Raw genomic sequence first — 21,036 nt, 5'->3', positions numbered from 1 at the left:
GTGGGGGCAGTGCCGATGCACACCCCTAATAGTTTCATTTACCAGGTATGGATAGAAATACTATGAATTGTATGCATAATATTGTTTGCCTGATTACAGTAAAACTGTTTTAGAAATGTTTTTCCTTTCACCATTTCCTTCCTCAGTCTCTACCTCCAGCTGGTGTGTGGTGAGTGTTCTGGTGCATATTGGCTGCCATGCATCACCCAGGCGGGCGCTACCCATGGGTGGGGGTTAGTGAGGTGTGTGTGTGTGTGTGTGTGTGTGTGTGTGTGTGTGTGTGTATGTGTGTGTATGTGTGTTGGTTAGTGAGGTTCCCCCTTCCCTGTGAAGCGCTTTGAGTGTGGTGAAACTGAAATGTAACATGTTGTTGTTATTGTTGTTGTTGTTGTTGTTGCTGTTGTTGTTAACTAGACCCACTGAACAGAGGCTCTATGTATTCCATATGTTGTGTGTATTTACATGCAAGCTGCTCCTCCTTGCTGAGGCTCTTCCAGGAGCCCTTCTCCTTCTCCTTGAGTTTCTTCTGCTCCGCAGACAGCTGCTCCAGCTGCACGAACGGCCTGTCAGGCAGCGGCGAGTCCAGGCGGTTGTTGTACTGCGGCACGGTGCAGTCCATCACATCCATCACTGGGAGACAGAGAACATGGCCACGAGCCCAGTCAGCACTGGGAGAGCTTACTAAATGAGGAGATGGGGCGTTCGCTAAATTGGGAGAGTGTCTCTAGGCTGACCCAAAAAACACTGAAGTATTTCCAGTCCACCTGTGCTAGACTCAGCTCGACTGGACGCACACTGATGAAGTCTGTGGACCATACGGATGGACCGTGCTGTCTGTGGCCTTAAGGGCTACTGCCCTGCACAGCACTGCACTGTAATGTCCTAAAGCTGCTACATCGTAAAATATCCAGTCTGTTTTAGGATTTGGAAAGCCTTATGGTTTGCAATCAATTAGTGGGGAAACAGGCCAACCAGTCTCATCCTTCATCCTTCAACACACACACACACACTCACAGAGAGAGAGAGAGAGAGAGAGAGAGAGAGAGAGAGAGAGAGCACACACACACACTAAAAACTGAAAGGACAACATTTGTATTCAGAGACCATTGTATTCCCCTTCCAGTGCCAAGTACTCTCTGTGTGTGTGTGTGTGTGTGTGTGTGTGTGTGTGTGTGTGTGTGTGTGTAAGTGTGTAAGTGTGTAAAACTGTGTAACACAACCAGTGGCTTTCCCTTGTCTTGTCCAAGTCTAACTATGTGAACTGCGTAAGATAGACCGTATAGACCGTATAATGTGTGCTTAGTGGATCATCAAGCCTGGATGCAGGCGCCCCAGTAGCCCCCATCACGGGCGCCGCCAGGGGGGGGAAAGTTAGGACGATTCTAAGGGCCCAGCACTGACCGGGGGCCCTTTGAGGGCTATCAATAATATTTTAATCACATAATATGCCCGAACTGAAAATCTTTCATGGGGCCCTGCATTTCTGGCGGCGCCCCTGGCCCCCATTACCTTGGGAGTGGGACCCCTGCAGGGCGCTGGTGCTGGACAGTCCTCTCCAGAGGCTGGACTGCAACCCTCGGATCAGGGCACGGGACGTCAGCATCTGCAACGGTCAGTAAGTAGATTTAATATCCCTCAGGGCCCGTATAGAATAGTTCCAATGATCCATGCATAAGGGGGGAGATCAGTGTCAGCAGTGATGCTCACTTATGAAGAAAGTGAAAAACAATGTTCCAAGACTGCTCTTTTATTGTTAAAAAAGTAACCATTTCCAAACATCTAAAAGTATGAATATATTAAGCATTGCTGACTGTTTGAGAGGGAGAAAAGCGACAGACTTGACAAATACTGTTTTTTTTTTTTTTAAAGAGGGACACTGTTCTCAACCTGATGTTACCTTCCCCCCCCATTCTATGCTCAAATTGCTTCCCAACTCAGAACAATGCAATTTCTTGTATAGTTCCCTTTTATGAGAAAAATATGTGAGGATTCAAATTCTAAATTTAGGTCTGTAGCTTGGAGCTCTAAATAAAGTGTGACATTTCACTTTATCTGTTGTATGTCCTTCACAAGGTCACCACCAATGACCTGTTTTAAACTCAAAGACATAAGAAGTCTCTTCAAGTCTGATACAAAAAAAACGTAATAAATCCTCAACCTAAGAAGTTGCTCCCCAAAAATACATTTTTCCCCAAAAATGTTTTGTTGTCTCTAAGACGACATTTGCGTAAAATTCGTTGCCGCTCCCAAGCTTGTAGCCTGTGACTGCGCAGCATCTCCATTGGCAACCGCCCGTGGGATGCGAAGGACAGCAGCTGACTCCCCAAATAAAGCTGTGGAGTAGCCAGCCAAAACGCCTCTCATCATAATACATACGAATGAACAATGCTAAATCGACTTTTGGCACTTTGCTCAGGTGTACGGCCCGGTTAAAAGTTCAAACACGCGATGGAGTATCGCCTCTGTGCGGACAGTCACGTATCATCCAGACAGTTTCTACGCTTGCTAAAATTATGGCTCCGAGGGGGGGCGTACGTAGGACGCAGACTTGTGACTGATGTAGAGCTCAACAAGACACACAAGCCAATTAAAACGAAACCGGTAGATTTGGCCTTATCCTTAATCCAAAACACTACAGTTAAACCATTTAAAACGTTCTTAGTCAATTTGAAAAGAAATTACGCGCTCTGCAGACAAGTAAAACAATTCTGAATGGTCATAAACTTAATTTACAAATCTCCCCCTCCTTAGTCATCTACACCTATCAGTCTACAAAGCAATTAGGCTACTACTAGCATCACTAATAGCACTAATAGCAAGTGTTTAACGAAATATGCGCTTTAACGAACAATGCACTTTAATCTGGGTTGAAATACACACAACATCCTGGCGAGGTTATTTGAGGACATGATGATGTCCCACGTCTGTTTTGTTCTCTAAAGTATTCTATTCTTGGGTGACAGGGTTAGTACAATGTCTGCTAACGCAACCATGTAAGAATTAATTTGAGAGTATTTTGCCTACCTTGGTGAGACTAATGTAAAATTGCAGGCGTGCGTCTTCAACAAGTTGCCTACGTGCCTTCGGATGGGTAAGGCATGGACCGTATATATATGCGCTGTCAGGTGCCTTCGATATCAGCAACATTGACCAATCAGAGGACAGTAGGAACCCGTCGCGTTCGCGCTCTTGCATGCGCTTAGCAGGTGACAAATCCGTTGTGAGGGACGAAGATGTATACGTGCCGGTTTTCACATATGACAGGGTTTGGACCTTAATGCTAATATTGATATTTGTGTGGAATTAAACCGTTTGACTAGTCTACCTAGATTAATTTATCACCGCGTAATCTGTGAAAATGGAGATGACGCCATTTGAGCATGTCTACAAAAGGAAGTGACACTTCCTATCATGATTCAACCCTATTTTCAGGGTTTTGTTTACACTGCGAGTGCAATTTTGTATACACATACACATGTTCAGACTTTAAATAGTTTTCTAGCCTATGTTTATTTCCGTATTAACACACATTTTAGTTTAAGTGTAATACCAGAAGCCTACTAACATTTGTGTGACTTTACATTGTGATTTTAAAATGTAGTAATGTAATGTGTTATATCCTGAGATAGCCTATGTATGATTCGTTTTGAGATAAAATAGTCATAAAGGTGGTTTAATGATTGCTCTCAGATCTAAGGGACATAAATCAGGTTTCAACTCCCTGGGTCGTGGTCACACCAATCGAGGCTACCCCGGTCATGTCCTTTGGTTGACCGTGACAACTTCTCAGCTGTATAGAACTTTACTAGTCATCAACACTAGATGGCAGTCATTCTTTGAGCGCACTACACACGTGCTTCTTTGACAGGCAAAATAATTGCTACTATGGCATGATATGAGGTAAAGTAAAATTGTTCTTCTCACACAAGATCGTGTGATGTAATTCTACTGGAATCCATATTACTGTACATTCATTCATAGCCAGAGGGCTCTGATGTAGTGATGTAGGGACACACCAGTCATGTTCCCTCTCTTGACCCGTTATTCTACTCATCCTCGGCAGCCAACCTCTGCTACTCTTAACGTCTATCATCTGGGTAGAGTGGGATGGATCTGAACCACTGCTACTCTTAACGTCTATCATATGGGTAGAGTGGGATGGATCTGAACCACTGCTACTCTTAACGTCTATCATCTGGGTAGAGTGGGATGGATCTGATTCTTTTGATTGATGGTAATCAATGATATACTGGAGGGGGCATGTTACCCACAGCACCAGGGTTTTTTTTATCCCATGGTTTCAAAAAAGTAATGTAACTCTGAGGAAATGTATTTCGTAAATAATGTAAATAAGATGAAAATAATATATGTAAATAAGGTGTACTGTCTTTACTGACCAAACTATTCACATTTCACACAAATGTGAATAGCCTGTAAAACCACAGCCTCGAGTTCATCAGACACGATCAGACATTGTGATGGTGATTGGTGACTGCTGAATTGGAGCATTGACCTTGAAATCCGTTTTTCTTTTCTTTTCTGGACCTGCAATGCACGCATTTTGTGGTGGGTACTTCACATCATCATTGTCATCATTGTCACATAGTGCATACAGTAGAAACATGTTACTACTACTGTATGCACATAATACTTCATCTAGTTTGTGGGAAATGGGGGGGAATTGAGGAGATGTTTTGTCAGTCAGTCAGCGAAGTGCTCCTCGAAATCTCTGACTGTACATTCTCTGTGAATCCGTCTATTCCGTGTCTTTGTAGTTGTAATGTCTCTACAAATTGTTGAAATTGTAAATTAATAAATAACTGTGTCTTTGTTTATATAATCATGTTGCAAGAATTAATGAATAAATGGCAAAAAGTAATATACGCAAAACACTTAAGAAAGAGAGGCATTCAGTATAATTTATTTGTCTTTTTTCTTCAAAGAAAAAAAAAATGTACAGAACATAACCGTTGTTTACAAACGGTTTCCGTGCCAGTTGTGTTCCGCTCTGGAACCCCCCCTCAGGGTGCACACGCATCACACACCCACCGTAAAAATGACACAGACAAACAAACCAAAATCAAAAATATTACAAACAACATGATTTCACAAGTAAAACACAGAAAAATAGACCTTTTGTCTGGCACTTATAGATTTTCTTTCTTTTTTTAAACTCAGTAGGAGCTCTTGTATGTACAGTACGATTGATAAGGTAAGGAGCAGTACAGATGACTTGCATGCCTCTGGCAGCTGAAGGGGAAAAAAAATCAAACAAAAACAAAACAATAAAAAATGTGGGTCTGTAGGCAGCAGCAGTCATTTTCAACTGCACTGAACAACAGATTGTTGTTCCACTACAGGGATGCATAGGGGCAACAGGCATAATATTATTTATTGTTTCCTACTGAATCTAAAATATTACTTGTTCAAGAAAAGAAAGGATTTCTGTTAAATATAAATAAATAAAGCTCTAGCCTTTACAGCATCAGTAATTCAAAACAAGAACGCATACCAAAACTGATATCCTTATAGAAAACTGAAGAAAAAAAAACAAAAATCAAATAAAGCAACAAAATATATGAACAACCCATCCATTACTGGATATTGTTTTGGTTCTTGTTTATGTGTATGTGTAGATATGTTCACATTCATGTCATTCCAAGTACATTTGAAACCAACATTCCCATTTGTGCACTCTCGCTTACGACACCATGATGACTACGGGTAGCAAAAGGCACAAATGACACGCCCAGACTTGGATTAGGCTCCACCCTCTGATTTCATGCCACTGCAGGGTGGGGAGGATGGAGGGGAGGATGGAGGGGGGGGGGTCGAGGTGAACTGTGGGTGTAACATCATTACAGGTTAAAGGGTGTCGGATAGGAAAAGAAACAAACGCAGTGTTTCCTCAACTTGTGCAAAATAAAGTGTCAGTCTGAAGATTCTGCTGCCGCTGGAGCCGATGTACTGTAGAAGAAAGCAGGACAAGCGCGGAGCTATACGTCCACTAACCAAAGTCCACTACCCACACCTACTGCCCACGTCCACCAACCAAAGTCCGCTGTAAAGAAACAAACTATCCATGACAGATAAAGGTATATTTCTAACTCTTCCTTGGCATTTTCTGTGAGTGCCCATCGCAGACAGAAACAGCAGACTGCTCTGTGTCCCTCACGCACAAGACACAGAGTTACTGTATGGCGGCATATAATCTCTCTAAGACAGAAAGCATGGTGGAAGAGAGGGATAGATAAACGAGGAGAGAGAGAGAAAGCGAGAGAGAGTGAGAGAGAAAGAATGAGGGACATAGCAAGTAGAGAGGTCAAACTGATCCCTTAGCCCTCCTGGTCAGTGAAAAGCAATCTTTGGTGGTCCACCTGATGACCCCCCACCCCCCCTTGCCCACCCCACCGCTCCGACCGGCTACTGCCCCATCCGGCACTCAGCTCTACGCCCTCTGACCCCCCCCACACTGACCCCCTCCCTTGCCCGCGCCCAACGGTGCCACCCTGGTGGTAGGGGAGGGCTGTGCCCACTTCAGCTCCGGCAGCTGGTGCAACTCAACAGGTGGCAGCGTCCGAATCCTCACTCCGCCACGCTCTCCTTGCGCTTCTCCAGTCCTGTAACGAACACACACACACACACACACACACACACACACACACACACACAGCAGACAGATTTAAGACGTTCAGTAACTCGCACACACACAAACACACACACAGACACACGGCAGACAGATCGAAGACTTTCAGTAACTCGCACAAAAACACACACACACACACACACACAAACACTTTCCCTTGTAATACACCCGTCCCAAAGACCGATCCCACAACACCAATGAAAGAGACATACAGTTCCAAACTAAATGGAGCATAGTGTTAGTTCAGACAGGCCATGAGGTCTCACAGCAACTTGGCCAACAGCCCAGCGGCCTGATCAGCTGATTATACTGCTGGAGATCATTCAGGGCGCCTTCACTAAAGGCACAGTAGGCGGACGCTTACTCTGCAGGCCCTTATTGTAGCCCAGCTCCGCCTCATATCTGACTTCTCAATGTCTAGGTGTGGTCACTAAAGCTTATCAAAGTCTAGGTGTGGTCTGTTCTGTAGCCCATTAGGCTTTGCATGTTTGCACATGGAAGGGCAAGGACAGAGCCATACCATCAAATGAAACATTATACAAATAGTAATAAACTATCCAGACAAATTGGTCCTGACTGAAAACTCTATCACCTCTCTGCATGAGTCTTTCACACGGTCAGCACCGTCTTCAAGCATCAAAGTGCACTCATACACTTTCCATTCTCACCATGTACCCCTGTGGTCTAACAAACACACATCAAGTGCCCAACCCAATCTCACACACACTCGTCCCAATCCTGCTCTCTCTGCTCCAGTGGTGCAGTTCTCTCTGTTCCAGCAGATGGCTATTATGCCGCCTCTTGACATGAGGAGCAAGAAGCATATCTGGCTCAGTGGCCGTGTATGTGTGTGTGTGTGGGCGAGTTTGGCGAGACAGGAGCAGAGCAACGTACACACACAAACACACACACACACACACACACACACACACACACACACACACACACACACACACACACACACACACACACACACACACACACAAGGTGTTGGAGTGCGGCCATCTCACTAATTAGAGTGGTGGCACTGACTGGACAGTATTTCAGCGTTCTAGACAGGACAGGAGGAGAGGGCAGAGCAGCAGCTGGCACAGCAGACTGACCAGAGCACAAGCCCACCACTGGGCAGAGTGGACCGCCATAGATGGATCGGAACGGAGACACAGACAAGACAAGGAGACACACACACACACACACACACACACAGAGACAAGACAAAGAGAGAGACACAGACACAGACACAGACACAGACACAGACAAACACACAGACACAAACAAGACAAGGAGACACACACACACACACACACACACACACACACAGAGTCAGGGAGATTTCTGGAGAGCAAAATGGAGGAAGAGAAGAAGAGACATCAGGCAGACTGACACAGAGAGAGGAGAGGAGGAGAGAGATGAGGGAGGAGAGGAGGAGAGAGATGAGGGATGAGAGGGGGAGAGGAGGAGAGGAGAGGAGGAGAAGAGAGGAGAAGAGAGGAGGAGAGAGATGAGGGGAGGGAGGGAGGGAGGAAGGGAGTGAAAATGAAGAGGCTGGAGAATGTCAGCACAAACAGGGGGAGTGCCTGCTAACATCCATTAATCATCCTTACTGCTTGTACACACCCAGACCTCAACCACACACACACACACACACACACACACACACACACACACACACACACACACACACACACACACCGTTGAACACTGTCACGGCTTTGCCTGGCTCCTCCTCCTGTTTGTCCTACGTCTGTCTCCTACAGGTGAGCTGGGCGCAGGTGTTTGGAGTCACATTAATTGCTTCCTGGTTTGGGCCTTTAAAAGAGTTCTCCAGACGAGGCTGGAGGTCGACCGCCGCTGCTCTGTCTCTCCCGCACCGACTTAGGATTTTGCTTTGCTTATTCATTGCACCTCATATACTGATTGCATACACTTTTATTTCTAAGTTTAACTCCACTACTGACGTTACTTAACCTATTCTGTTCAATTCTATTTCATTTAATAAATCTAATATATATATCGCTACTCCGCGTGTGCCTTTCCCTATTCTCTGTTGCTTGCTCTGAGCCAGGCTTGTAACAGAATTGGGGATCTCGTCCGGGATTTTTGAGCCATCGCACGGTAAATATGCGTCTTTGTTTCTATTGCTCAATTGACTTTGAGTAGTTTGTAGTGTTAATTGTTAAATGCACTAAGGATTGTAGGCCGTTTTGATTAACATGCCAAATTTGTTAGCTGTATTCGGATCCTTCGGTGATCCGGCGCAGTAGCCTAAGTTTGTTTGTAAAGCATAGACGCATTGCAAATTATTGGGAAAGACGCACGTCGATTAGATTTAGTAATTGGTTTGTGTTACGTTGGTGCGGGAGACAATTTGGTTCGTTTTGTGCCTGGGGTTGTTTAAATATACAGCCAGGTTAAAGTATTGGCGGCGGTCCATTGAGGGGTAAGTGCGGGCCTTCGCTGTGAGTGCGAGACAGAATTAGGCTATTGTTAATTGCTGGTGTAGCCATTGGAGCTTTTGTAAATCCCTGCTAAGCGTTTAAACGCTTGTTTGTTATTTTGTTTTTTTGTTTTTGTGCTATATCTTGGGCGGAGGGCACAGTCGTGGATGCTTGCTTTAACGACATTTTGTCGGGGAAGTTAGGCGCCGCTGATATCGTGATTTAAAAATCTCTGTTCTTGGGGTATGCATGAAGGGGATCGGTGCAGGGCAGCTGCGTTTACTTATGTCTTGTAGCTGCAGTGTGGGGGCCGCACTTATTGTTAAAAAGTAAGATCGTTTAGAGTTTGGCTTGTTTAAGCAAATTGGTAAACAGTCCGTAGGCTAATGAATGGATGTTGTGGATGATTTTCTCGCAGCTCCATCAGCTCAAGTGTTAGATACTTTGACGAAGGTGCAGTTGCGTAAGGTTTGTGATCATTATAATTTGAAATTAGGCTTGAAGAAGAGTGCTAGATTGGCACAGATAAGGAAGGCTGTTAAAACTAAATTGTCAGACAGAAAAGTTTTGCCATCCATTGATTCAATGAGTGAATTGGAGCCTGACGATGTTTCAACACCGCTTGCACCATTGGGTGCGTTTCAAAGTAATACAGGTTGGACATTTGAACAACAAAAAGAGTGGTTGGAATTGCAACATAAAGAAAGGGAAGCTGAACGGCAACTAGAATATAATAAGATCCAAAATGATCGCGATATTGCGTTAGAACGTTTGAGGTTGATCGCAGAAGGGAAAATTGTAGATGATGGCGGTGGCGTTGTTCCTACTGGGCCAGCGCGCACCCCTGATATCGCTAAAATGACCAGATTGATTCCCAGGTTTAATGAGAAAGATCCGGATGTGTTCTTTTCACTTTTTGAAAGTGTGGCAGATGATTGTGGGTGGAGTGATTTTGAACGCACTTTGTTACTCCAGAGCGTCCTTGTCGGGAAAGGGCAGGAGGCGTTTATTGCAATGTCTGTAGCTGATAGGAAGATTTATAACAACGTGAAAGATGCTGTGCTTAAAGTGTATGAGCTAGTTCCAGAAGCATATAGACTGCGATTTCGAAATTGGAAGAAGGGAGAACAACAGAATTATACAGAGGTAGCACGAGAGCTGAAGAGTCATTTCAATCGTTGGTGCGCTGCAATAGGCGTTTCTACCTTTGAAGAGCTGTGTAATTTGATTGTGTTAGAACAATTTAGAAACATCCTCCCTGATCGTATCGCAGTTTATATAAATGAGCGGAAAGTAGCAACTGCAGCAGAGGCATCAGTTTTATCTGACGAATATGTTTTAACACACAGGAATAATGTTAAAGAACATAATCCAGGTAAGGGCTACCGCGAGCAGCACTTTGGACGTTTTAGGGAACGTTCGGGATTTTCTAATACCTCTAATCAGTATGTTGCCCGAGAACAGTCTCGTGGAAAGGCAGATCCAAACGTTTGTCATTACTGTTCAGAACAGGGGCATTGGAAGAACGAGTGTCCAGTTTTGAAGGAGAGGGGCCATAGAAGCAACCCTAGCATGGCAAGACCTGTTGCGCTTGCTGTTTCGGGTGTGCGCGCACGGCCTGAGAACATTCACACAGGGATGAGGCCTAACCCTGAAGTGGGTGTGGTCTCATCGAACTTCTCTGCTGACAGCCTTGTTGGAGCTAGTCAGTACAGTGTTTCTGATGTAATTAAAGCTGATGTAAATGACTATTCACCTTTCATTACAGATGGTTTCGTATCGTTGGTGGGTCGTTCTGCAAAGGTGCCAGTTAAGATTCTTAGAGACACAGGGGCATCTGAATCTTTTCTGCTAGAGTCCGTTTTGCCTTTCTCTAGTGATTCCACCACTGGTAATGTTTTAGTAAGAGGAATTGGGTTGCAGGTTGTAACTGTTCCTCTGCATAGGATTGAGCTACAATCAGACCTGGTGCAGGGTGAGGTAGTCATTGCTATCTGCCCTTCATTGCCTGTAGATGGCGTACATCTCATCTTAGGCAATAACTTGGCTGGAGGGCGTGTCTGGCGTGATGTGCTGTCACCTGTGGTGGTTAAGAGGGTTCCATCTATCCCATCAGGTGCTGATGTTAGCATGCAGAATTTACCTGAGGTGTCTGCATGTGCAGAAACGCATGCCATGAACTCAGTCTCTGGAGCTGAAGTTCAGGAGAAACACAGTAAGCCTGTTTTTAAGCCTATTGTTTTGCCAGATTTACCGTCTGTGTCCCTTGATGATTTTGTTGTAGCGCAGAAAGAGGACACAACACTTGATGAACTGTTTGTTTGTTCTGCTGAGGAGATACATGGTGCAGAGAAGGGGAATTTCGTTCAGGATGGGCTGTTGGTCCGTAGGGGGATGCCGCAGACTAAGGTGTTTGAGGATCCTGTTTTCCAGATAGTAGCACCTCATGGTGATATAGCAGGGCATTTGGGTGTGGGGAAGACGTATGACAGACTTGTGAAGCACTTCTTTTGGCCTGGCCTAAAGAAGGATGTGGCATGCTTCACTAAGACCTGTCCTACGTCTCAGTTGACGGGAAAGCCGAAGCAGGTGATTGAGCCGGCCCCACTTTACCCTTTTCCAACTTTAGGGAACCCATTTGAGCATTTGATAGAGTGTGCAGAGAACTTGACCAAGACTCAAAAGAACATGAGTTGGATTGACCACTGGGCTGAACTGAGGGTGTTCAGTCCTGTAGATCAGGTTCTGGCATTGTTGCCAATAGCCGGTTCCCCCTTCCCCTCTAAATACACAGGTCCCAATACGGTTGTTCGGCAGGTGTCAGACCTGAGCTATCTAGTTTCAAACCCTGACCATAGGCGTAATACGCAACTCTACTACAGCAGGTCTCCAGTTTCTGGGGCAGCAGAGACTGGTGACCAGGTTCAGTTAGTTTCTTTGGCTGCAGTGACTGGGATATTTAGCTTCTCTCCTCACATGGTGGCAGCGTGTGATGAGGATGTGGTAGGCCCGGGTGACTGTATGCTCCAGCCTCAGTTGAGGAACTCGGAGGAGTTGTCTGACTTGGGTGCACTAGTTGACCATTCGTCCAAAGCGAAGGCATCAGAGTTTCAGTTTTTGAGTGTTGACTTCACTGCTTTGTTTTCAGACACACAATCACGCACTCATCTAGGCGAGCTTGACATCGATGTGAGTGACTCTGCACCAAGGCAGAGGGATGAGCAAGGCGTGGACTGGTGCAGCTGCTTCAGAGTTTGTTTCTTTTCTAAAAACTGCCACAATTTGACCATCGAGAAAGAAATGTTAGTTTTAATATGGGGATTACAACATTCCAATGGTTGTTTAAGTGGGGGCACTGTTTTGTTTATCATTCATTCCAATTATAATCCACTAACGACTTCATTCTCTAACGTCAGCGCCTTATGCGCTGGGCGTTTCCATATAGCCTACTGATCTTGCACGTTCGGGGTGTGGACATCATGGCTGATGCCTTGTCTTGTTCCCCGTGGGGGCCCGAGTGAGCCATTGTGTTGTCCTCCTGTCTCTCTATCTCTCTCTCTTTTGTATATCATCTCTCTCTCTGCCTAGTCTCCTTAAATTTGGCTTTCCAGGTACCGGGACTTGCTGGAGCCTTTGGTTCGAGGGAGGGTGGTTGGAATCTCTGGGGAGGGATTGGTTGAGTGGATGGGGGCCAGCTGACTTCAAGTGATCCATTTTTCATCTGCTTTGTAGGCTTGGGTGATGAGTCCAAGCCAAAACCCCTAGACGAAAGTTGAGTACTTTTAACATTTGATACATTACTTGTATAACAAAATAATATGAATTGTTGATGTATATTTAGAATTTGATATTTGCTCTATGTTTTGGGTGCTGGGGGAGGGGTGAGTAATTTTACAGAGTCTCTCTTTGAGAGGCCTCTGTCGTAAGGGGGGAGGTGTCACGGCTTTGCCTGGCTCCTCCTCCTGTTTGTCCTACGTCTGTCTCCTACAGGTGAGCTGGGCGCAGGTGTTTGGAGTCACATTAATTGCTTCCTGGTTTGGGCCTTTAAAAGAGTTCTCCAGACGAGGCTGGAGGTCGACCGCCGCTGCTCTGTCTCTCCCGCACCGACTTAGGATTTTGCTTTGCTTATTCATTGCACCTCATATACTGATTGCATACACTTTTATTTCTAAGTTTAACTCCACTACTGACGTTACTTAACCTATTCTGTTCAATTCTATTTCATTTAATAAATCTAATATATATATCGCTACTCCGCGTGTGCCTTTCCCTATTCTCTGTTGCTTGCTCTGAGCCAGGCTTGTAACAACACAAACACACGAAAGAAAGCAAATGTAATTAAGCAGGGCAGGGACAACACAGAAACACAAGACTAGACAAAACAACCAGATGAACCACAAGTAAGTCACAGATGAGTGAATACAAACACACACCAAAATGAAAATATTTATGTCTACACACATGTAACATGGCTATGCTTTTGCACACACACACACACACACACACACACACACACACACACATAAACACATAAACACAAACACTCATTCCTGATGGCAACACCCAACCCCATCTGTGTGAGAGACCAGGCCACACACACAAACACACACACACACACACACACACACACATTAATTCCTTATGGCAACACTCAACCCCATGTGTGTGTGAGAGACCAGGCCTCAGGTTAGTGCTTTTAGTCAGTCAGTCAGGCCACACCCCCAGACACACCCCACCACACACCAGCAGGCCGGCCGGTTGGCTGAGAGGCCCGGAGAGGGAGGGGCCTGTGGCAGGCCGCCGCCTACCTGAGCTGCTATTGGAGGGTGGGTGGGGTGTGCTGGCGCTCCAGGTGAGGAGGAGGAGGAGGAGAGGAGGAGGGGGGGTTAAGAGAGCTGGGCGTTTATACCTGCAGGGGTCAAAACCAGGGCCTGCAGAATGTCCGACAGGGACACGATGCCCGCGATACTCGCGTTCTCATCCACCACCACCAGCCTGTGCACCTGGAGGAGGACACACACACACACACACACACAGGTGAGAAACAGGCAAGCAGAATATACACCTGTAATATATAACTGTGTACATGTGTACCTGGGGGATGAGAAACACATACAGTAATTTCCTGCATATAAGCCGCATTGTGTATAAGCCGCAGGACAGTGTTTTATACAAGTTAAAAGAAACAAAACTATATTAATGCCATATTAACTGTCTCCGTGTATTAACCTCATAGCTGAAGAAATGTAGCTAAATCAATGTGTACGCCGCGGCTAATAGTCTGGAAATTACGGTAGGTAAGGAGTGAATGTCAAATACAGTCACAGGTGCACACATCTACATCAATAAAGGATTCATTTAAACATCCATTTTAAAGAAGTGAATGACTCTATATTAGAGTCCAGACTGTGCTTAAAATAAGCCCTCATTAGCAGGAGAGGAAATGAGAGCGATCAAAATGGGAATGACAAGAGGGAATAATGTAGGCCACCCTACGGCCAGCTTGGACTGTACACTATTGGTCTGTGTTTAGGTTTGTGTGTGTCAATAACTTCAGCTAAGATCAATGATCATCTGTGTGTGTGTATGTGTGTTAGAATAAATTAAGCTTTGATTATCTGATCAATGATTGTATGTACTGTACTGTATGTACCGGTATGTATGGTTGTGTGTGTGTTTCTCTGTGTCCTATGTGTTTATTCTCTCTCTCACTCACGGTGTGTGTGTGTGTGTTTGTATGTATGTATTTCTGTGTAAGTGTTTCGCTGTGCGTACAGTATTTCTGTGTGTTTCTTTCTAACGCTGTGTGTGTTTGTATGCATGCATGTGTGTGTGTGTGTGTGTGTGTGTGTGTGTGTGTGTGTGTTGTTTGCTCCTCACCTCAGCTTTGACTATCCGGTCCACAATGGTCTCCAGTGTCTCCATCAGGTTGCACTTCATCACCCCCTCAAAGTACTGGGAGCGGTGGCGCAGAGCCTGGGTCACACTGATGTCCAGGTTATTATACGTCTTCTCAGCAGCAAGGTTCTGCACACACACACACACACACACACAGAGAGATGTTGAATACGCTGACTTTGTCACTCAACATCCATATACAGAGTAAAATATGTTTGATCATCATCAATAAACAAAATCAGCAAAAAAGACCAACAAAGATAACCGAACAGTACTTACTATGACATCAAACTTGGAATAAATATCAACCACTTTTCCTGTCGAGAGAAGAAAAAAACATAAAAAATTATTCCATTGATGTTTTTATTAAATTCCTTGAAAGTGTACATGCTTTGTGTGTTATTTTCCATATTAGAATTAATCAATGTAGAAGGCTTGAAAGAGCAGCAAGATTATTTTTGGAACATCATCAAGCAACTGATATGCAATGCATTGATAATCAGGTGCTTGATTTTGATGAAACCCATGAATACATCAATTGACACGCAATGACACGCCTCTTTATGCAGAGGAAGTGATCCCCATTTTGCGCCCAAAGACATGAACTAGGACGAAGTATGTTGCTCCGCCTTGCGGATCTTTGACATGAACTAGGACGAAGTGTGTTGCTCCGCCTCGCGGATCTGTGCGGCGGCTCACCGGACTCGTCGACGACGGGCAGGGCGGAGACGCGGCGCTCCACGAAGAGGCTGAGGGCTTTGATGACGGGCGTGTCGGGGTGGATGAAGGCGATGTGGCTGTAGGTGCCGATGCCCAGCTCCCCCAGCGTCTGCTTCATGAAGGCCGGCTTTGGCATCTCACACACCTGGGCAGAGAAGGGCACGGCGCCACTTGAGTTATACAAGCATCACATCCACTCAATACACACATCACATCCACTAAACACACAGATCACATCCACTCAACACACACATCACACCCACTCAATCACATGTCCACTTGTTTCAGCAAACTGATTTATGACCTTATATGGAACTTCCTGCAGTACAATGAGCAACTACTACCAGCATTAATAACCAATCGCATCCAATCACGATTTTGGGTTTGGCATTTTTAACCAATCACATCCAAACATGATTTGGGTTTGGCATGTATTGTACAACCCAGTATAATCATCAAAGTCATCATCAGAAAACATACTGCTTTTAGTGTCATTATCTGAGTTTATACCCTCTTTCTGAGGGATAGTGGTTTGCTATGTTAAGTGACCACAAGGTGGCCCCAAAGCCACATGGCAGGATTCACGGTTTCCAGTACACTACTGAGTCTGTCTTAAAATGTACAGGGTGATTCCGCCTCCAGTCGATGTGTTCCAATGTACTCGGCTGCTTCTGATTAAGAGGAGAAGAATATCGATCATTTTAATGAGCTATTGATTGGGGAAATAAAGACAGCGGGAACTGGGCACTCTTAAGATGCTTGTTTAATCAAAGCTTACCAGAACTGAGTCACAGAATTGTTTAGTGTGGGCAGCTAATCTAATGAGTCATTTTTTACATAAACAGAGCCACTCAGATGGACTGACATCTGGCTTATATAACGCATGATGCAAATCAGAACTGCACTACGGTCACAAAGCACATGTGAGATGTTCACATTGGCAACAGACTTCAAATCCGCCACAGGCCGGTCTGAAGGCCACTCCTACTGTATGTCCAGTCTTCTGAAAGAGACGAGTACACAAAACGCCTATGATCTTAATATCAATCAACTAATGGGTCAAGACTCTTGACGGCTCTAACTAAATTAGCCAAGCAGACGCTTACAGTACATTTGCCCCCCTGAGATGGCACTGTGTGAAGCGGAGGTTGCGTAAGGACGTGTGAAGTGTCTGGCCAGGGACACGTCTACTGTGGAGGACAGAGCCATCCCTAGTGCACACATGACACTCAGACTAATGACTGGGCCAGCCTCTAGATTGCTGTGTAATGAGAGCCCAGAGGGGGGGATAGAGAGAAACTGCTGAGAGAGAGAGAGAGAGGGAGGGAGAGAGAGAGAGAGAGGGAGAGAGAGAGGAACAGCAAGAGAGGAGGGAGAGAGATAGAGACAGATAGAGAGAGACAGCTGAAAGAGAGAAAACAGAGAGACAATGAGAGAGAGAGAGAGAGAGAGAGAGAGAGAGAGAGAGAGAGTGTGAGATGGGACAGAGAGCAGCAGTGGAGAGCTGCAGCAGTCAGATGGATTACTCTAATCCGTCCCTCAGAGTCACGCAGGGACGCCTCTCATCTTCCTCTCTCATCTCTCTCTCTCTCTCTGTTTGTCTGTCTGCTATTCTGCCCTTCCTCTCATCTTCCTCTCCCATCTCTCTCTCTCTCTCTGTGTCTGTCTGTCTGTCTGTCTGTCTGCTATTCTGCCCTTCCTCTCATCTTCCTCTCTCATCTCTCTCTCTCTCTCTCTCTGCTATTCTGCTCTTCCTGCTTTTGTTCTCACTTGCCCTCTTTTGTCCTCTGCCTCTACCTTGATCCCCCCCCCCCAACCCCCCACCCCCCTCCTTTTCCTGGTTTATGGGTCTCTGTAGCCCTCTGTTTAATGATTCTCTTTAAGCAGAGGGACCACCCAAGGAAAGCAATCATTCAAGGTCTGACGTGACTTACAAGCAAAAGTGCAGCTTGACAAAGACCTCCTCCATTTCTGCCCAACTGTACCAAAAAAATCACTACCGCAGGCTAAAACAAGTAGATCAAATAATAGCCTTTTTTTAGCGGTTGAATTTCAGCAATGATCCAGAATGTCCTCTGCATCTCTAAACATAATGTGTTAACCTGACAGATAACGTTTGCAAGGCATGCAACATGCAAGGCCAGCAGGTAACTAGTCTCAGCAACATTATGCAGTTCCCCATCTATACAGTAGGGGGCAGCACCTGCTAAGCTTGGCTATATGAAATGGTATGGTACTGATGGTGTAGCATCTTGGCATGCTTAAACATCCCACAGGCGTTCAACTAAAGAACTAGTGGCTGTTTGACTCAGTGGATGAAGGACAAACTACCACTTACTACACTACGCTCACTGCTACCACATTATGATTCCCCAACACCTCTACTGGTCTGAGTGCTACTATAAGAGACAACAGGGGAAATGTCCAGTACATGTCCGCACAGGAATCTCAACAGACTTTATTATGCCATTTTGTGTTGTGCTTTGGCAACACTGTACCTACAGACAGTCATGCTAATAAAGCAACCTTGAATTGAAAATTGAAGTGAAAACTGAATTCAAATTACTTTATAATGAGCAATGGTGTCGTGAGACCATCCACACGCGCAGTGTGCTCAAAATAGCTCAAAATAGCTACCCATTAACTGCCCAACGTGCGTTTCAAGATGGCCGCCAAGTGGGGGCACTTGGGTGCCTCTCAACATCTCTACTCGATCCTCGATGCTCGGTCCTACAGGCTCGTTCCCACTGATCTATAACTAACACTGGATAGACTATCCCATTGTTGCTGCCCCATCATTCTTGTGTAGATCTTATGTAGATCAGTGAGGACGAGGACTGAGGAAGGAAGGGAGGATGTATAAAAGACGAATGAGAGGCACCCTTTGTTTCAACCCTCTACTGTGATGTCCAGCCATGTAAGTAGAAGTGAACCGATGGCAGTCACTAGTAATGGACCTGCAGGCCTAGTGCCAGTTCACTTCACAAGTAAATGAGTGATTTGCAAAAGTGAGGATATGTGGCCCCCTGCTGGGCATTGATTGATCAAGACATTGATTAATGTTGTTTTCACTTAACGCTGAAACATGGTGCTTTAGCCGTGAAAGTAAAAGTGCTGGCGGTGTGAGATGGGAGATGAAAGCAGAGGGCAGGACACTCACAAAGAGCTGGAGGAACTTGAGGATCCTCTTGTGGGTGAGGATGTAAAGTGCGTTCCCGCTGACCGGGTCGATCACGGGCAGCCGGTGGATCTTGTTTTTGATCAGCGAATACACAGCATCGAATATGCTGCGCCACACACACACACACACACAGAGACAGAAAAAGAAGGGAAAAAACATGATCATTCAGCCTAACATTAGCTTATAGCACTGCCTGTAGCTAGACAGAGAGGGCTATAATGGGCCTCCAGTCTTTCAAACAGACGCTCACAAGAGCCAAATGGTGTTTCTGCAACACAAACAGCAGCCCCAGAATAAACAGCATACTACATAGTGCAGCCAGAGAGCATCACAGCAGCAGAACTGATACTAAAGCGCAGATCTTGAAACCATATGAACCCCTGAGGGGGGAGCTGAAGAGCCCTTAAGAGTTTTTTCAGGCCTTCTATATTTCTGTGAAGGAGGCTGCTTGAATTATTTAGTGCTCTAAAAATGAAGGCAGCGCAGCTCAGTTCAGCTCAGCTCGACTCCGCTCGGCCCGAGAGTCGGCGAGAGGGGGGGGCAGTGCACGAGAAGGGCGAGGGGATAAAATGGTTTACGGTCTCCCCGGGGAAATCTAGGGGCCGCCGGCCACGCTTAGAAGCATAGCGGCGAACGAGGCAGCCTCCTTACTGGCACAGCATAACTCACACACGTTGACGACTTGAGAAATCTGACAGAAAAGGGCATTTCAAAACACTGATTTACCTTGCATCTGGTGATATGTTCACTAAAGGCTTAAATGTTTCTTGTAGATAGAGCTCTGGGGAAAAGAAAATAAGACATCATCAGCATTTAGGCATCATTGAGTCTCATGTCCTACAGTCAGACAAGTCAGGCATCAGCTTTCTGGGTACATCATTCATTTATATAGATCCTAAAAAGGATCCCAGGATTACAATAAAAGTTCCAAGTCATCACATTCATCACAGTCATCACATTCATCACAGTCATCATATTTCACTGACGCAGCTCACCTCTCCATGTCTCTATCTTATGTTCCTCTAGCTCGTAGATTTGTACCTGGAAGAACAAAAAAAACAATGAGACGTTAAGCTGTGCCAATCACGAAGCACAATCATGCGGGCCTACTCAGTGAATGCTGACAGAAAACGACAGCCAAAGAGCTGTGAGAGCTTATCCAGTAGCAGCTAGTGTGGGGGCATCCTGGCAGATCCTTTTTCCAGAGTGATCAGACAAAAACAAGCCCATGAGATTGTTAAGCGGTCCATCTGAGACTCATTATCCCAGAGCTGACAAACAGTATTATCATCACCACAAAGCAATCGATCAGTAGAAGAGCTAGAGAGAGCAAAACTGAGATATGATCAATTGTGGCGTCAGTCTAGCCACATTCGCGGTACAGGTCCCATCGCTATTTTTGTCTATTTCAGTAATGGCAAATATAACCAAAGGAAAGGCATACACACTCATTAACACACACACACACACACACACACACAGAGGCTTGAAGACCAGAGCTTCACACATTCAGGTTTCCTTGTGGGACTCTGAACAGGCTCCTGCCTTGTTAGACAGTGACGCAAGCACTGGGCTAAAAACACCTCACCAGAAATAGTAGAAGAGGGAGAGAGAGGGGGAAAGAGAGAGAGCGAGAGAGAGAGAGAGAGAGAGTGAGAGAGAGTGAGTGAAATGGAGAGAGAAGGTAGCCGCTAGCTCCTGATGGACACCAGATATTAGTCTGAGTTGTAGGGCAACAGCTGCTGCAGAGATGGAGACTGCTGCTACTCTGGAAAGAGATCTGACAGACATGACAGATGAGAGGAGAGGAGAGGAGAGGAGAGGAGAGGAGAGGAAGGGAGTGATATTGTGCATACCGTAAATGTGTCCATAACACACACAGACACACACACGTGCACACATGCAAGTGTGAACACATATAGTGGCCCGTTCTCAACCTCTCTCCTCGATGCTCAGTAATCTAGGCTCGTTCCCACTGATATATTACTAGCACTGGATAGACTATCCCATTGTTGCCGCCCCATCATTCTTTATCTAGATCAGTGGGAACGAGGGCAGAGGAAGGAAGGGAGGATATATAAAAAGACGAATGAGAGGCACCCATAGTGCTTGTGATTACTCAGATTGCTATAAAAGAAGCAGTGCATTCTGGG

The 21,036-nt window shown here is 45.5% G+C and overlaps 2 protein-coding genes across 10 annotated transcripts in view; both read right to left on the bottom strand.

Moving 5' to 3' along the window:
* LOC134066192 (cytochrome c oxidase subunit 4 isoform 1, mitochondrial) overlaps positions 1 to 3,154 on the bottom strand; it is a 12,133-nt gene extending 8,979 nt beyond the window's left edge. Inside the window, exons 1-3 of the mRNA XM_062521435.1 lie at positions 3,025 to 3,154; positions 1,510 to 1,603; positions 463 to 630 (exon numbers count right to left, since the gene is read on the bottom strand). Of these exons, the coding sequence (XP_062377419.1) occupies positions 463 to 630; positions 1,510 to 1,603; positions 3,025 to 3,147 (385 nt within the window). The 5' untranslated portion in view covers positions 3,148 to 3,154. The remainder of the gene's footprint in view (positions 1 to 462; positions 631 to 1,509; positions 1,604 to 3,024) is intronic.
* A 3,328-nt stretch (positions 3,155 to 6,482) lies between these two features.
* prkag2a (protein kinase, AMP-activated, gamma 2 non-catalytic subunit a) overlaps positions 6,483 to 21,036 on the bottom strand; it is an 85,210-nt gene continuing 70,656 nt past the window's right edge. For 8 of the 9 annotated variants that reach the window (XM_062521971.1, XM_062521972.1, XM_062521976.1 and 5 more), the window contains 8 exons: positions 19,879 to 19,924; positions 19,610 to 19,664; positions 18,863 to 18,989; positions 15,682 to 15,847; positions 15,262 to 15,299; positions 14,965 to 15,111; positions 13,994 to 14,087; positions 6,483 to 6,620 (listed from right to left, as the gene is read on the bottom strand). In XM_062521971.1, coding sequence (XP_062377955.1) covers positions 6,586 to 6,620; positions 13,994 to 14,087; positions 14,965 to 15,111; positions 15,262 to 15,299; positions 15,682 to 15,847; positions 18,863 to 18,989; positions 19,610 to 19,664; positions 19,879 to 19,924 — 708 coding nt within the window. In that variant the 3' untranslated portion in view covers positions 6,483 to 6,585. Of the gene's footprint in view, positions 6,621 to 13,892; positions 14,088 to 14,964; positions 15,112 to 15,261; positions 15,300 to 15,681; positions 15,848 to 18,862; positions 18,990 to 19,609; positions 19,665 to 19,878; positions 19,925 to 21,036 lie in introns of all 9 variants that reach the window. The other variant, XR_009936453.1, reaches the window with a different exon arrangement.

This window comes from Sardina pilchardus, chromosome 19 (genome assembly GCF_963854185.1).
Source record: "Sardina pilchardus chromosome 19, fSarPil1.1, whole genome shotgun sequence".
Lineage (NCBI taxonomy): Eukaryota > Metazoa > Chordata > Actinopteri > Clupeiformes > Clupeidae > Sardina > Sardina pilchardus.
This window is presented reverse-complemented; position numbering and strand designations above follow the sequence as displayed.